General features: G+C 44.1%; 3 protein-coding genes across 3 annotated transcripts; 2 read left to right on the forward strand and 1 right to left on the reverse strand.

The window, feature by feature from the left end:
• Window positions 1-933: 933 nt before the first annotated feature.
• On the reverse strand, window positions 934-1,306 carry LOC306921945 (small ribosomal subunit protein eS26-like; the record flags this gene model as incomplete). Its single annotated transcript, XM_079499288.1, has 1 exon — window positions 934-1,306. Exon 1 carries the CDS (start codon window positions 1,291-1,293, stop codon window positions 934-936), a length of 360 nt encoding a protein of 119 aa, XP_079355414.1. The 5' UTR covers window positions 1,294-1,306.
• Window positions 1,307-2,372: 1,066 nt separating this feature from the next.
• Window positions 2,373-7,766, forward strand: LOC306922329 (uncharacterized protein). The gene is made up of 3 exons (XM_079499848.1): window positions 2,373-2,776; window positions 4,350-4,500; window positions 4,673-7,766. The coding sequence occupies exons 1-3, from the start codon at window positions 2,519-2,521 to the stop codon at window positions 5,902-5,904; spliced, it is 1,641 nt and encodes a 546-aa protein (XP_079355974.1). The 5' UTR covers window positions 2,373-2,518; the 3' UTR covers window positions 5,905-7,766.
• Window positions 7,767-7,958: 192 nt separating this feature from the next.
• LOC306922004 (uncharacterized protein) lies at window positions 7,959-14,814 on the forward strand. The gene is made up of 3 exons (XM_079499359.1): window positions 7,959-8,292; window positions 8,919-9,066; window positions 11,018-14,814. The coding sequence occupies exons 1-3, from the start codon at window positions 8,059-8,061 to the stop codon at window positions 12,154-12,156; spliced, it is 1,521 nt and encodes a 506-aa protein (XP_079355485.1). The 5' UTR covers window positions 7,959-8,058; the 3' UTR covers window positions 12,157-14,814.
• The last annotated feature ends 2,921 nt before the right edge of the window (window positions 14,815-17,735 follow it).

Genomic DNA, 17,735 nt, shown 5'->3' on the forward strand with positions numbered 1-17,735 from the left:
GCATCCATCAAACTCCTATTGTTATATGAAATTGGTCCATTTCTAATCCATTTTGAGTCATAAACTATAGTTGCCTCTGCAGTCAGTGTAGGAACAGCGGACATCTCTATCTAGGCCTACTGACAGCTCTCTGAACTCAAGTCTCTAGCGGTGGCATTAAGATGTTTCTCAGAGGGTTCGATATGTTTCTCCCAACAGTGGCCGTTGTGGTCCTGTGTGAGCTCGCAGGTTCTGTCAAGCCTATACAAAGATGAGTGTGACAGTACCGTCTGTCAGTCTAGGATCACCTCTAATTCAGTACTTCTAAAAGTGGGGTCCATCGACAATTCAACAATTCGACACACGCGTTCCACACCACCACAGGGGGTGCAGTGGCCGGTCGGTCGGACCCACGGTTGTCCAGAACCGCCCCAAAAAGGCCTCTGCCTGGGCTCTGGACAGGGCCCCTTCCCTAGGGTTCCATATATGCGCTGGCCTGTTCTGACATTCTGACGTCTGCATAGACTCCATATTTGGGCATTCCTGACAAAGAACTCCATATATGGGCATAAAAGGGACACATACATAATGTCTGGATGTTTCCAACTTGCATCGTTCCAAGTAGGCCAGTGCCCAACGGGCACCGCTGTAGAGGCTCCAACGCATAATAGCTGGGTAGGGCATGCGTTTCCGACTTGCATCGTTCCAAGTAGGCCAGTGCCCAACGGGCACCGCTGTAGAGGCCCAGGCACCTTTCTAGTTTATGTAAATTCGGCCATATCCACTTGCCCAAAATGTTCTGACGTGTGATGACGGCTATGGCCGTTTTTAGGCCAAGGAGTGTTTTTAGTGCAAAACGAATGCTTGGAATGGATTCAGAATGTGAGACGTTCTGATTTTTTTTTAATAAACTTGTATTTATTGATGGTGTACAGCCTTCTTTTACACACATCTTTACATGGGCTTCGGAGCAGGTCTGGGTGCACCACCTCCACCACCACCCTGAGGCCTGAACCTGGGAGGTGGGGTGCGGTCCTTCCTCGCCTCAGAGGAACGGTTCCTCACCACCTTGCTGTGGATGGCACAGCTCACACAGTAGTGGAGCTTCACGTACAGCTTGGGCAACACGTACACGTCAAAGACGCTGGCCTCCGTGATGTCCCTGACCGCCGCGGCCTCGACGATGTTCCTGATCACGAACTTCTTGATGGCCTTATCCTTGGGCACGCAGCGGGCACAGTTGGTGCAGCGGATGGGCTGCACATGCCCACGGCCCTTCTTTGCACGACCGTTATTCCTTCTCTTTTTGGTCATGTTGATGAGGAGATAGCAAGAGCAATCCTGATGGAAAGCATGTATTTATGCAGTGTATTATGGTGACGTTTGGGTGACGTGACGGTGACGATGAAACATTTAACTTGTCGCGCGGGCAACATCATCAACAAACCGTCCTCCTGAGTCCTGAGCAAATCTATACAAATTCACAATGCTGAAAACGGTTTGCACTGGTCTGGTACTGAGACGTTGAGATAATATTCACAGCTATTGTAGCGATGGAGTACTCGCCTCATTTTAGGAGGAAGAAGCGACAGATGAAAAATAGGAAACTGGTTCTCATCAACTTCGGATCTGGGACCTTAGAGTATAGCTTACTATGTCTAAAGTCTGGGACCATCAGGGCTCCAAATGATGGTACTACTATAAAATAGGCATTTAGAGTTATGTTTTATTCATTCAGCTCCCTTCAGTGTACAATTAAATACACACATTATATTTTACAAACGCCACATATTATTATTAATAGTTTATTTATATTATTAACATTATGTGCCTTTATTGTGAGCATAAAAGTAAATGCTACCTTGACCAAAGTACCCCAAATAATCGGCACGCAGGGGATGTGTCATTACATTTTATTTCATGCAAGTCAAATTGATCAGCGGTCCGACACGTTAAAATTACCACCGCTGAAGTGCCCTTGAACAAGGCATTGAACCACTACGATGAAATGTGTTCTATGAGCAGGGCCTGGCTGGAAACAAGTTCTTGAGCTTAGCCCAGATACCCTGGGTAAATATAGTAATAATTTCATTTCATTTCATTCTATATAATGTAATGTAAATGAGTTATTCACTACATCCACCACGAGGGGACACTACTGGGTAGCTTAAGCTACCAGTAGAGAAATAATTATTTCTATGAACATCAAGTCAAAGTGCCCTGTAGTGTACGGTGGGTGAATTGGTGAAAGTCAAGAATGCCAATGGACAAGATTATTATTATTCGTGACTGGCCTCAAAACTGCATGACATTACATATACAGACAACATTAGAAAGACTGGTAATGTATGACATTGGAAACAATACTTACTTGACTGTATCCGGAACCATTGTTACATGACATAGCTTTCACTCCCGGACATATTTTGGTAGCACACAAACGCTCTATCGACTCGAGCTGTACTCTGACAACAACAACATCCACAAAACAAACCTATTTCTTCTTCAACAGTGACTGTTGAAGTGATCAGATCCACTCATGTCTGTCACCAGCAGCGACTCGTTCCACAACCAGCTGGCCGCGGTGATCGAGGTCCTGGCGAACAGCGCGGTGGCAGAGATCTGCAAGCTGGTGGATGATGGCTACGCGGTGCTGCGGCTGGAGATCACCCAGAACCAGAGGGAGATAGACGGCCTCAGGAGGAAGCTGCTGGTCGCCAAGTTCCAGACATCCAGACGGAACAACCACCACCTTGACAGACTGAACGCTCTGAGACGCAACAGCCCAGCCCCAGTAGTGAGTGGACAGTCACGGTCATGCAATTATTTTGGCATTGAACGACGTTGGAACATATTTTGATTGACTACTTTATTAATCAGAAATGTCAAATGTAAGTTAATACAACAAGTACGGTCAGACATTAAGGCTAAAAGGATAACACAAACAAAAGTCTGGGGGACTTAATTGTTTCTATTGTGGTCCTATCATGTGTTCAATTCATCAACATAGCATTAAAAGCTACACCAACTAAAAGGAGAAAGGGGAAAACATCAGCAGTGAACGACACTTCCATTGTATCAGGGAAATTGCATTTTCTCAGGCTAGTTTTGAAAGAAACCAGTGATTCACATTTATAATGGATGGTGTCAGGCGCATTCCACATTTTGGTGGCAGAGTTAAGTAGCAGAATTGTCCCATGTTTCTTCTATAACAGGCCTGGGTGGTACCAGATCTTTGCCACTCCCTCTTGTATTGTGGCTGTAGGTGTCACATACTTTGGAGAAGTAGTTAGTTAGGAGGGTATTGGGGCACTTCCCCTTTGACTATCAATCAATCCCATTTTTGAGGGGTAATACCATCCACAAACTTCGTCTTAATTGTCATTCTCAACAATGAATGTCACCTTGAAATCATTAGCATTTACATTAGTACATTACTAAGGGAATGTTTGGATCAAAAATCTATTTGTATTTGCGCTTATTGTAATGAAAGATTGCACAGGGTATATTCAAAATAACTTAAATTAAATTATCAACAATGACTGCCTGGTAGAAACTAATATACTCAAAATAAATAATGTTGCGACTGTAGGTCACAGATTACTATGAAGACCTGTCAGTCCGTCTGTCACACCACCATATATGGCCGTCAGTGCGTCAAGTGCATTAAGGTTCGGCCCTAGGCCTCATCAAACCCTGTACACTCAAGGCACTGCCCCCGGCTGCCACCCTTAGATCTCTCTATATGGAGCTGACCTGTTCCTAAAGGGCGAGGTCGTTTCTCAGATGTAGAGCGGCTATTGTTCGACAGATTAATGGTGGCCTTACACTAGCCGATAATCGGGCATTTTTTGACGCTTGGGGGGTGCCCGACTCAATCGATCTGCTCGGGGCCGCTCAAAGCGCGATCGGGATCGGCCCGATCAACATCAAGAATGTTTGATATTTGCTCTGCCCCGCTCCGATTATCCTGTAGTGTGTGGCGCTATCAGATTTCAGATTGAAATAAATCGGCTAGTGTAAGGCCACCTTAATTCATACATATGAATAGAAATAATATACGGTGGCTCAGGGGTAGAGTGGCTGGATGGTAACCGCAAGGTTGCCAGTTCGAACCCGGGCTCCCCCAGAGTTAGTATCGAAGTGTCCTTGAGCAAGACACTGAACCCCTAATTGCTCCTGATGTGCTGGTTGGTGCCTTGCATGGTTTCTGCCGCCATCGGTGTATGAATGTGTGTGTGAATGGGTGAATGTAATGCACAATCTATGTAAAGCGCCTTGGATAAAGGCGCTAGTATATAAATGCACCATTTACCATTTAGTATGAATGAAGGAATTAAGATATAGCAATTATGTATTAATTGTGACAGGTGACCCGCGGATCTTCGGTGCCCAGCAGAGCCAGATGTAACCCCACGACCAAGAGCTCAACACAGGGAACAGAAGGAGAGGAGGAGGACGGGGGCGCTGGTTTTCCTATTATCTTGAAGGTGGAGGCGGGTGACGGCAACACACTCAAAGGTAATAAAAACATTAGGTCATTGATTATAATGCAAAAACACATTATAAAAACTATACACGCTTCTTGATTTATTTAATTAATCATCAGTAAAGTAATCAGCCCTACTCTGCACATACTCTTTACATTTCAGAAATTGAATAACCAACTGATAATTTACTCTTCTCCTTTCAGACATTCAACCCCCAGTCGAGCATGGAAGTGAAACAAACACAACACCTAGAACCCTCACTGTAGAGCCTGAGAATCATCTTCATCACGTCGACCAGCAATTCAACACCTGTCACCATAGTAATGGAAATGTAAACAGAGAGAGCCACCATCCATCATCTGACTGCAATAACAGATTCACCAACACCACACGACACGACAACTGCAGCCTGTTCACAAGTGGATCTGAGTGGGCAGAATCTGGTGCAGGCATAGAGGTGTGGAATAACGCTGGCAGCCTAACCACAGGGAACTGTTCTCTGGACCCTCCACATAACTCAGGCCCACATCAAGAGGGAAGAACTGGGAGCAACACTGATGGCAGAGAGGGTTCTCCTGGAGCTTCAGAGGACCGGGGCGGAGACGTTTCTGGCGACCCGAGTAACGTTGCTCCATTCCTGGCTGGTAATCTAGACTGGGAACCCGATATGGTGGTGGTGGATTCTGTTCCAATTAAAGTGGATGAAGACATGAGTTCAGAGTGGAGCATAATAAACAGGGATGGGATAACCAGGTCTGTCAAACAGAGACTCAAGAAACACGGGAGAGAGGAGGAGCTAGAAGCAGCGCACTCAATCCCGACACTGAGCACAGAGACCTTAGACAGAACTACATGTTTAAAGTCAAGTTTGGTTGTTAATACTAGTGCCACTTCCTATGGTGGCCTCTCCTCTTCCTCCTCCTCATTCTCTGCAATCAAAACCTCCAGGCAGGTTTTACACCCTCAGGCAAACCGAGGAGACAAACAGTCGTCGTCTTCCCTCAACGAAATTGCAGCTTCCTCCACTAGGGAGTTTAGCAGGCTCCTGAGCTCCATCCCGCCTGTGGCGCTACCCGCCCAGCCAGCCTTTGATGCCGGAGGGCAACCGCTCCGTTGCGAGCTGTGCGGGAAGACCTTCAGAAAGTTCCAGAACCTGCAGCTGCACCAGCGCGTGCACATGGGCGAGAAGCCATACGGCTGTCGCCACTGCTCCAAGCGTTTCTCCTACCAGCATCAGATGAAGAACCACGAGCGTGTTCACACGGGCGAGAAGCCGTACGGCTGTCGCCACTGCTCCAAGCGTTTCTCCTACCAGCATCAGAAGAAGAACCATGAGCGTGTTCACACTGGAGAAAAGCCGTTCCGCTGCCCCATCTGTGGCAGGTGCTTTGTGGATTCCAGCAACATGAAGAGACACCTCAGAATCCACACTTGATGGCGTTGTTGCTACAGCATTGAAAGAAACAACGCACATCCTCTGTCTCTGGTGCAGACTGAGCCGAACTGCAAAACACCAGAATATAGACTCCGACAATAGCGATGACCTTCCAGGCTTATGCAAAGGTTAAAATGTATTTTAGATGGCAAACAAATACATACTGTAGCCAAAGGCTTAAGTGTATTTTAGACAGATGCCAGGATCATTTGTAGACCTGGCATCCTGTTTAGACTGATGACGATTGGTTCTTGGTTTACCTATGTTCCTAGATTACTATTACTGTCCATTTGATGTATTACCTTGTGTGTACCACTGTACCTTGCTTACTATGTCACTCTGTATTAAAAACTGCTAAAATGCCTAAATTGTATGACTGAAATATAGAGTTGAATAGTACTCACTGTGCGACTAGACTAAACAGTTGAATATAACGCTCTGTAGCGGCAGTTTTGAACCACATGTGAGGTGTCAATGTGCTTCTGGTTCAAATCTTCTGCCGAGCCAAAGCTATGTGAAAATTAACCAGATCAAGAAACGGGTGTGCCCCCTTCTGGAAACCTTGGACTACAGTTATGCACAGAACCTATAGTTCTGTACTTCTGTTCTATAGTTGGATAGAGCCCACTGTATGACTGGTCACATGGATGAAACTAATGCTTGTGTACTGCTATTTTGTGTGCGTGTGTGTGTACATGCGTGCATGCAGCAGACGGATGGCCCCTCCCTCCTCCTGTTTGTGAACTCTGTCCTCTTCGGCAGATGTCCCTTCTAGGAGAGGAGCCATGCAACAAGCCATGCCCCCAACCAACCCCTCGCCCCGCCCATTCCAACTTTGACCTTAACCTAGATGCCTCATTGGCCGCTGCAGTTCATTGGAGCCATATATATTTAAAAAAAATCACAACTGTGTGAAGTGAGGGGTGCTCTTATCATCGTACATCATAGTGTAAAATAGACACTGCCTGTTTACACTATGCCTGTTAAATTCTCCATTCATTGTCAATGGGAATTGAATGTTTGTGTAGGACAAAAATACCGATTTGCTCAGACACACAATGACGTAAATTTTCCATTCATTGTCAATGGAAATGTAATCTTTGTGTAGGACAAATTACCACCAACATGTGATTGGTTTGCCGATTTGCTCATTTACATATGCCGTAAGTTTTCCCTTCAATGTCAATAGCGTTTAATGTTTTGATCTTTAATTTACGTCATATTTAGCGGAATTCTGACGTCATTTCTCCGTTCATTGTCAATGGCAAATCTTGAGACGTGTGGGGACAAAAGCCGTTTATAGAAGGGCTAGTGCTGGTGCTGCGTCGCTGCCACTCAAGGGACTACTGGCCAATCACAGCGAGTCTTTTCTGGGACTTATCAATTCAGTCAAAGGAAACACGTTTACATTGCCTGTTTGGCAAGTTGAATGTTAAACTGATTCCAGCGAGTTATATTCTAAAGTGTTTTTTTCTGGATTAACTGGTTTTATAATAAGTGACACTGCGATGTCGTTGAATAAAATGTAGTTTCTAAAATTGTTTGTGTTGACTGGAGACTGAGAGAAAGTAAAGGGATGTCCCCTAACCACTTACAATCTCAATCTGGTGCCCCTATGTTTGTCATGTCATTATAGACATAGACAAAATGTGCAAAAATAACCAGTCTACGAGGTCACATGTGTTCTCGTTTGTTTTTCCTTCTGTTTGGTGTAATGTCGTTTTCATAAGTGCTCTATAAGCAATGTTGTGCTAAGCCTATCTGTCATTTAATTTTTAATTTTACTTTGAATCTTCTTACTGCTGTTGATGACAACTAAATGTACCAAAGAGGATCAATAAAGATTTATCATATCTTAATAACCATACAAACACACATGGTCTTATCTGCTTGCTGGTATGGCCCATATGATGGATAAGATGTTTACTGGATATCTCTGTCATGATCTGCAAGCTCGTTGAAGTTTTTACTCCATGCAGTAGGTGGCCTCAATGGTCCGGGTACTAGTACCCTCAATCCAATCTCATACCATTTCAGCACTAGACAGGAAGCAACTCAAGCAGAAGAAGAACAAACATGGTGGACTGTTTACAAACATCCACAGCACAACAAAACAACTGCTTCTTGAACAGCGACTGTTGAAGCGATCCACTCATGTCTACCACCAGCAGCGACTCGTTCCACGCCCAGCTGGCCGCGGTGATCGAGGTCCTGGCGAACAGCGCGGTGGCAGAGATCTGCAAGCTGGTGGATGATGGCTACGCGGTGCTGCGGCTGGAGATCACCCAGAACCAGAGGGAGATAGACGGCCTCAGGAGGAAGCTGCTGGTCGCCAAGTTCCAGACATCCAGACGGAACAACCACCAACGCAGCAGCAGCACCGTGAATGTGAGCCCAGCCCCAGTGGACTGTTTTATTTTTAATTATTAATGTATTAAATTATTTTGGCGTTGAACGTTGGAACTGATTGAATACTTCATTAGTCAGAAATGTAAGTTACGGAAAGGAACTGGTTGGAATAACGTGTTGTTCCTTCCACGCGCTACGTCCAACCAGGGAAACTCCCCCCTGTCAGGTGTAAAGGAGCAACTTGGACACTCGTGCATGATATGAAGGAAGAGTTCAAGTCCGTTGAGCTCTCCCCATGTCCCCCATATATGGGGACTAGGTTGGCGGAGGGTGTGTAGAGCCCAGGATCACATTAGATAATTGACACAGGGGTGAAAAATGGGTTACAAAATCGTGGGATTAAAAAAATAAATGTAAGTTACAGCAGGTACAAGACATTTAGGATAACAAAGGCTATTACAGATTAATTATTCATACAGATGAAAGGAAATACATAATATGAATGAACGAATAATTAAGATATTGCAATTATGTATTAACCCATTGTGGGCGGGAACCCATTTTGTAACTTCCTTTCAAGACGGGAACCCATTTTGGTACTGTGCAACATACATTTTTTGAATTAATATAGAATAGAATTGGCCTAAATGGGATAATTGTGACAGGTGACCCGTGGACCTTCGGCGCCCAGCAGAGCCAGATGTAACTCCACGACCAAGAGCTCAACACAGGGAACAGGAGGAGAGGAGGAGGACGGGGGCGCTGGCTTTCCTATCATCTTGAAGGTGGAGGGTGACGACAACACACTCAAAGGTAATAAAAACATTATGAGACAAAAATAACGCATATCCTCCGTCTTTGGTGCTGAGACAAACTGCAAAATCATTCATGACGCAAAAGAAGGGAGCTTGCAACTTACTTGGCACACACATTATGCAGGGCGTTGCTGAAAATGAGCACCTGTGCTCAGCTACTTCCCTGGGTAAATAAATAATTAAAAAAGAAAAAACAAATATCCACGGCAGGAAACTTGTGTCTTGAATGCAGACAGTACTGTAGCAATAAGTCCTACCCCCAGTTATTCTCAAACTTTTACATTTCAAAGGCGTGTGTGTGTGTGTGTGTGTGTGTGTGTGTGTGTGTGTGTGTGTGTGTGTGTGTGTGTGTGTGTGTGTGTGTGTGTGTGTGTGTGTGTGTGTGTGTGTGTGTGTGTGTGTGTGTGTGTTAGCTCTAGGATCCTGATCTGAGAACTTGATGTGTTATTTTTCCGAGCACTCAAAAGGTTCAAATCAAACCCGTGTGAAGTGAGTGGTGCAACTCTGTGTGGAACATCCAGACCCCCAGGAACGTGCCCAGGGGGCCAGGCCGATTCCGGCGAGCCGCCCCACGTCCGAAACAGTTGAGCAATGACAGAGTTACCGTGTGGGGGTCCCTCTACTGTACCCTCTACTGTACTGGCACACCCGAAATCATCATATACAGTTAATATGTGCGCGTGTGTGTGTTAGGTTGTGCATAGGTGGTGAAAAACAACCATGCTATTTTCGTGCTCAGACCTAGGCACCCAGCCACCCAGCCACACACATAGCTCCGTAAGGGAGTGGTTGCACCACTCAAAAGAGGGTGAAGTATCATCATACTTGCCCTGATGAAGACATGTTGGCCTATTTTTACTTTTCTAAATAAAGTACATTTATTTGTATCCACCCTCTCCTCATTTTTAACCTTTTGAGTGCTCGGATCGCCGCCTTTTCTAGTATTCTAGTCCCGTACTGATCCTTGAAGCACCAGCCTATTTTACATTATTATTTTTTGCATCTCCATCGAGCACCTGGTTGATTTTCTTTTTTGTAGCTATTGTTATAATGTTCTCTAGTTGTGTTTGCTTGTACATGTAGGGACCTTTGAACCTCAAGTATCCAGCTGTCCTCATGTTGAGAACATCATATAGTTGAACCTCCCTGAATACTGTAAATAAACATGTGAATTAAATTAATGTACAGTATGAAATTAATATACAGTAAAAATGTACATCTAACAAGTGAATGCAAGCCACATCTTTTTGAGAAATTGAGAAAGCTATATCTGCTGCCACCCCCAGTCACCCATAATGCAAAATAATTATATTCTATCCCATTTGTTCATAGAGGGGAAAAAAATCTCTGCTCTAGGGGTGAAACAGTTGATTGAACGAATAGATTTAATTGATTATATAAATCTATTTCAATCGAAATGATTGTGGGGGGAATCCCTACTCCCCTTTCCCCCCTTTTAAATACAACACTGAAGGTTTTCCAAAATAGCAGATCTATAGCCTCATGAGTCATGATTGTGAGCTTGTGGAGCTAATTTTGTATGACACCATTTTACAATGAACTATAAAATAGGGAAAAGTGGTTAGTCACGCTAATTAAGTCATTGATTATAATGGGAAAAAATCACACCCGTGTGAACTGAGTGGTGTAAGGTCTTACGTAATGAAATCATGTCTGACGTAATGAAATCACACCCGGGTGAACTGGGTGAACATAGCAACCATGCTCATTTTTTGAGCACAGACAGACTAACAAAGCCAGTTGTAGGAGTGGTTTACACCACTCAAAAACATTATAAAAACTATACACGCTTCTTGATTATTTAAGGAATCATCAGTAAAGTAATCAACAGCAAAGCAAATAAACAATAGTTGCAGCCCTACTCTGCTCATCCGCTTTACATTTCAGAAATTTCTTAACCAACTGATAATTTACTCTTGTCCTTTCAGACATTCAACCCCCAGTCAAGCATGGAAGTGAAACAAACACAAGGGCATCTGCAAACACTATACCTAGAACCCTCGATGTAGAGCCTGAGAATCATCTTCATCACGTCGACCAGCGATTCAACACCCGTCACCACATTAACGGAAATGTAAACGGAGAGATCCACCATTCATCATCTGACCACAATAACAGATTCACTAACACCACACGCCACGACGATTGCAACCTGTTCACCAGTGCATCTGAGTGGGCAGAAGCTGGTGCAGGCATAGAGGTGTGGAATAACGCTGGCAGTCTAACCACAGGGAACTGTTCTCTGGACCCTCCACATAACTCAGGCCCACATCAAGAGGGAAGAACTGGGAGCAACACTGATGGCAGAGAGGGTTCTCCTGGAACTTCAGAGGACCGGGGAGGAGACGTTTCTGGCGACCTGAGTAACGTTGCTCCACCCCTGGCTGGTAATCTGGACTGGGAACCCGATATGGTGGTGGTGGATTCTGTTCCAATTAAAGTGGAGGCAGACATGAGCTCAGAGTGGAGCATAATAGACAGGGATGGGATAACCAGGTCTGCCAAACAGAGACTCAAGAAACACGGGAGAGAGGAGGAGCTAGAAGCAGCGCGCTCAACCCCGACACGGAGCACAGAGACCTTAGACAGGACTTCAGGTTTAAAGTCAAGTTTGGTTGTTGTTAATAGTGCCACTTCCTATGGTGGCTTCTCCTCCCACAGGCAGGTTTTGCAGTTACACCCTCAGGCAAACCGAGAAGACAATCAGTCGTCTTCCCTCAGCGAAATTGCCGCCTCCTCCACTAGGGAATTCAGCAGGCACCTGAGTTCCATCTCGACTATGGCGCTACCCGCCCAACCAGCCCGTGACGCCAGAGGTCAACCGCTCTGTTGCGAGGTGTGCGGGAAGACCTTCAAAAAGTTCCAGAACCTGCGGCTGCACAGGCGCGTGCACACGGGCGAGAAGCCGTACGGCTGTCGCCACTGCTCCAAGCGTTTCTCCCGCCAGCATCAGATGAAGAACCACGAGCGTGTTCACACCGGAGAAAAGCCATTCAGCTGCCCCATCTGTGGCAGGTGCTTTTTGGATTCCAGCAACATGAAGAGACACCTCAGAATCCACACGTGATGGCGTTGTTGCTACAGCATTGAAAGAAATATCGCACATCCTCTCTCTCTCTGGTGCTGAGCCGAACTGCAAAACGGCAGAATCACGCAAAACAGGAAGGGCTCGCTCAGCATCGGCATACGATAGTAGATGACAGGTCAGGTGAGGTGATTGGTTGTAAGTAGGGCTGGGACTTTAACTGATGAATTGAGATTAATTAATTACAGAAACAATGACGTGATTAAAAAAATTAAGTCGTTTTAATCGCGCATATTGTTTGCACCACAGAACCGTGCACACAATGGGAGAAGAAGCCGATCAGACCCAGTGGATGGGAAATTTAGATTTAAATAATAGGCCAATGTTAACAGATTAATCGCCCAGGACGAAGTTCTTTGTCCTTTCTATTAGTAACGCCCGACGCTCAGGACGAAGTATTGTCCTAAAGACGAAGTTTATTGATACGAGAACAGATCGCCTGGCTGTAGAGCCCAGGCGCGCCTGCTGGGCTCTCCTCGGTGACGCACAAGACTGAGACGTCATCAAAAAACTCCCTCCTCTGTTTAGCTGATGAAAACGAAAATCTTAAAACTTTCATAAATCGCGATCTAAATCATCCCGTCTTTTTCTGAAAAAAGATCCTGTGTTAGACGGCGCTCCGCAGTCCAGTCGCTAGTCTCGATAGATTTATTCTTGTCTCCCGTTGTTGTCGATCGATTCTAAAGTGCTGTGGCTATTGTTAGCTGCTACACAACATCATGAACTTCCGGCCGGTCCGTCCGGAAAAGGCGTCCGTGTTTATAAATCGACTGGGCGCATGAATGTAATGGATTAAATAGTTCCGGGCAATTAAAGTGTTAAAAGGGTGCCATTTCTTCTCACGCCTTTTATGGCAATTGGATGATTTGAGGCATTTTGTTCCAAAAATGTGTTTTGCAAAAATCCACCTGTTGGTGGCACTATAACAGGCCAATGTTAAAAGGGTGGGATTTATTCCTCAGCCTAGTAGGAAAGCGCGTGGAAGATTTCACGTAAGTTGCACGCTGCTTTCATGACTTGAGGCTTTTTGTTCAAAGTGGGCCAATCCTGCAAATTTTGGAAGCCAATGTTAGGCAATTAGGATGGAATTTGAAATATCGGACAGATCCGTCTTGAGCACATGGCTATTGAGATACTGTGTAACGATTTGTGGGATCTTTGGACAGAATCTGGAGGAGTAATATCAAACAATGTCTCCTGGTGGCACTATAAAAGGCAGATGAGAAAAATGCAGGTTCAAAGGTTGTTTGTTTGCCTCTAGGAAGTGTGCATGCAACGTTTCATGCAGATCGGTGCAGTTTTAGGTAAAAATGTGAAAATCTGCCTCATGGTGGTGCTATAACAGGCCGTTCTGGAAGATTTGGTGCAGAGGTTCATCATTGGCATCCAGGGAGTGTGTGCAAATTTTGGCATTGACCGGGTTAACGGTGCCGGAGATTAGCTGACGGACGGACAGCAAAGCATACTCTCTCCCCATGCCTTCGGCCTGGTGGAGACAAAAACTCACTCATTGATTCACTCGACCAAAATCTGTTTTAATTGACCAAGAAAAGCTTATCAGGTCAAATATTGATATGTGACTAAAATGTGAATAATTTCGATTAATTAATTACAATGCTTCAAATTAATTTGATTATTTTTTCTAATTGAGTCCCAGCCCTAGTTGTAACACATATAGGCTTATGCATTCTGACAATTAGCGATGACCTTCCAGGCTTATGCAAAGGTTCAAATGTATTTTATAAAAATATAAAAAAAATACGTGGCATCTATAGGCTGTATTTTAGACAGATGCCAGGATCATTTGAGTTATATTCTAAAGTGTTTTTATTTCTGGATTAACTGTGGTTTTATAAGTGACACTGTGATGTCATTGAATGTATTGTGTATTATGTATGTATTTTCTAAAATTGTCTGTGTTGACTGGAAAGTAGCAAAAATAAGTCTACAAGGTCATGTGTGTTCTCGTTTGGTGTAACTTTGTTTTTATAAGTGCTCAATTACAATTTAGGCATTTAGCAGACGCTCTTAATCCAGAGCGATTTACATTAAGCAATAACAAAAGCATGGCATACATCACATATATAAAAACCAGTTATCATGACTCAAGTGTAAACTAAGAACGTAACAGTCTAGTATCTATGTAAACTATACATACTATATTATTATACATGTGTACTATAAAGTGCTTTGACTACATAAAAATCACCCGTGTGAACTGAGTGGTGTAAGGTCTTTTATAGCCTGTCTGACGTAATGAAATCATGTCTGAAGTAATGAAATCACACCCGGGTGAACAGGGTGAACATAGCAACCATGCTCATTTTTTCTGCACTAACAAAGCCAGTTGTATGAAATCACACCCGGGTGAACAGGGTGAACATAGCAACCATGCTCATTTTTTCTGCACAACAAAGCCAGTTGTAGGAGTGGTTTACACCACTCAAAAAGCCAGTTGTAGGAGTGGTTTACACCACTCAAAAATGCAATTCTAGTGCTGTCTACGTAACAATTGCTATAAACAATGTATTCATTTTGTCAGAACCTAAGCCTATCTATGATTTCATCTTTATTTTTTAATCGTATCTGTTCTGTTCCTATGTTTTACTCTTACTGCTGTTGATGACAACTACATTTACCAAAGAGGAACAATAAAGATGTAGCCTATCGTACAGGGCCGTGCAGAGAGCACTAGGGGGGCAGGGGCTCAAAATCCAAAAAAGGGCACGTGTGGGGGAGCGCGTAGCGCGCGCCGATTTTTGGGGGTGGTCTTTTTGTGGAGTCCTTCCCTTGTGCCATTTCATGTCATTGGACAGTAAAATAAGAAATATGTTGTCATTAGTCTGAAACTAAAACTGACTGATGGCAGATTAAAAGATAATTCATTATGATAGTGGCATTTATCATTACTTGTCAAATGTTCGTCTTGAAGGGCCAATGGCACTTATTGGCCCCCCACACAAGCCCTTATTGGTCCCCCACACAAGCCCTTATTTGCCCCCCACACAAGCCCTTATTGGCCTCCCACATAAGCCCTTATTTGCCCCCCACACAAGCCCTTATTTGCCCCCCACACAAGCCCTTATTTGCCCCCCACATAAGCCCTTTTTGGCCCCCACATAAGCTCGTATTGGGCCCCCACATGTTTTGCCCTTTTCCCTCGAAAAAAATAAATAAAATACAACTTTTTTTTTGTTTTTTTGGAGAAAGGGCAGGTGGGATGGCTCTTTTGAGAAAACCATTGTGCCATATAAAACTTCAAGATGGCGGCCATTTTTCAAGATGGCCACCATTGAATATACAGTAATATTGCATTTCGCAATAAAATCCCATAGACTTGTCCTATTTGAATGATCTTGGTGTCAAATCATACATTTATCACCATGCAGAATCCAAATTTGGACCCATGGACTTACTCATTGGCTTCCTTGTACCATATATCAGTCCCGGAATCCTAATATTCTGCTAAATTAGAGGTTTGCGTTATGTCTGACTCGGGTAAAATGGATGGTAGTGTATATCTTAATATTGTTATAGGTTTAGTGTGTGTGTGTGTGTGTGTGTGTGGGGGGGGGGGGGGGGGGGGGGGGGTAATGTAGTAGCTCAACAGAGTGGATGTCAACGTACAGCCAGGGCACACTGGTGGCACCGGTCCTGTGAAACTCAGCATGAGGTTCAGTTCAGTATCAGCTGAGTAATTTGTTTGGTGTAGCTTGCTAAATAATGACTTCATTGTCCCAAATGTTGTCTAATAGCTAGTGTAGATTACATGTAGTTTACCATGTATGATGTTTAGTTAGACAGCCACGCCTGAATTGACAGGGTATGCCAACACGGGAGAGCCGAGCCAATGGTAAGTTGGCTATACATGACTTATTCATGGACTTACCAAGATGGTGTACAGAACGCACGGGACTTAAATGATACTGGATGAACGATCGGGCTAGGTGTAGATTAGTGATGCACCGAATATTCGGCCTATTCGGTTTCGGCCCGAATAGGCAGAAAATATATCACCGAATATGTATGCTAATTGCATACATATTCGGTGTATGCATTCAAAAGAGCGGCATAAATGTTTTATGGACCCATAATAGTGATTATTATTTAAGTTAGGTTTTGCCATAACCATTCCTTTTGCCATAAATCAGGTAGCTTTAAGGTACGGCCATGACAGCAATGGTAGGAAAAAATATATATAATATTAATCATATTTGTATATTCGGTATTCGGTTTTCGGCCAACTGTTTCCTATATTCGGTATTCGGTTTCGGCCAAGAATTTCCCTTTTGCAAATGTTGTCTTTGCAAAGAGAAGAATAGTAAAGAGCTCTTATCACATGCAAGACCATCACAACATGATGGCTACACTATGATTGCAACTAATATTCCCCTCTTTCACACAATGAATGAGATGCATATTAATAAAATGTATCCAGACAGACTTGATGATGGTGGTGGCATTGAAGAAAGGAGGAACAAGGCGCAATATCACAAAAGTGGTCGCATTACAAAACTGGAGAGTGAGAATCACAAAACGAAAAGCACAGCCAGTGGAATGCAGCTGGGTGTTGATGCATCTGCTGTCAACTCCACAAGACTGAAGGAAAAACTCATGCTGTCAGAAATACCTGAGTTGGATGCTCACAAGCAGGTAAGGGATGTTCTTTTGGCTTTCCAGAAAGATGTAGGCTTTGGCTTGTCAGAAGCCTCTGACTCTTATAGTGAAGCTATTGTCCTTAGCAAAGCAGCTAACATCTTGCAAAGACATATATGCTGGACCACAAGTCCCTCCAAATCAGGTATTTCTTATAGCAGTTTTTCATTCAGTCTTGTGGAGTTGACAGCAGGTGCATCAACACCCAGCTGTTCCAGGCACTGGGCGTACAGGTGAACTATATGTCTGCAAGTCGGAGGACTGAAGGACCCTCACCAGATCTAAAATCTGAATGTTCCTTTTCCAGTCTCTTTGTGGTTGTGAGTTATGACCTCTCTCTATTGTACAGGTCTGCCAAGCAAGCAGTGTGGTATTGGAGCTCCTGTGCAATAACATCTCCACCACTGAGTCTTGCAACTCTCTTATTGAGATTCATCGTCATAGCTTTCTTGTGAGTTCAGAGTATGCAATCTGTGTCACATCTGAAACATGTTTGGCTTTTAATGCTGGTTCTACTCCACTTGGTCTGGCATTCCACTGGCTGAGCACTCTCTGCTTTTCGTTTTGTGGTTCTCACTCTCTCCAGTTTCGTGTTGTTGAACATAATGCGACAACCTTTGTGATATTGCGCCTTGTTCCTCCTCAGAGTTTATTCAATGCCACCAAGGGAATATTAGTTGTTGTTGCGATTGTCTTGCATGTGGTGATGAGAGCTCATACTATTCTTCTCTTTGCAAAGACAACACTTGCTCCAGTCAGTCTTGAATTTAGGCGGTCCTGGGTCTATATTAGACATCTTGGTGAATGGTAATCAAGGTATCACAGTATGATCATTATCTGTATTCAGTGAAGAGGGATTATCCTTTTACCGCCATCATGCACAATAAGGTATGGGATACGACTAG

Source organism: Electrona antarctica (assembly GCF_951216825.1).
Source record: "Electrona antarctica genome assembly, chromosome: 4".
In the NCBI taxonomy this organism is placed as follows: Eukaryota; Metazoa; Chordata; class Actinopteri; order Myctophiformes; family Myctophidae; genus Electrona; species Electrona antarctica.

Bases quoted from the DNA above. Each gene is read 5' to 3' on its own strand.
- LOC306922329 (XM_079499848.1), top strand. From the start codon at position 2,519: ATGTCTGTCACCAGCAGCGACTCGTTCCACAACCAGCTGGCCGCGGTG. The intron at 2,777-4,349 runs GTGAGTGGACAG...TAATTGTGACAG, and splicing joins GCAACAGCCCAGCCCCAGTA to GTGACCCGCGGATCTTCGGT. The intron at 4,501-4,672 runs GTAATAAAAACA...TTCTCCTTTCAG, and splicing joins TGACGGCAACACACTCAAAG to ACATTCAACCCCCAGTCGAG.
- LOC306922004 (XM_079499359.1), top strand. From the start codon at position 8,059: ATGTCTACCACCAGCAGCGACTCGTTCCACGCCCAGCTGGCCGCGGTG. The intron at 8,293-8,918 runs GTGAGCCCAGCC...TAATTGTGACAG, and splicing joins GCAGCAGCAGCACCGTGAAT to GTGACCCGTGGACCTTCGGC. The intron at 9,067-11,017 runs GTAATAAAAACA...TTGTCCTTTCAG, and splicing joins TGACGACAACACACTCAAAG to ACATTCAACCCCCAGTCAAG.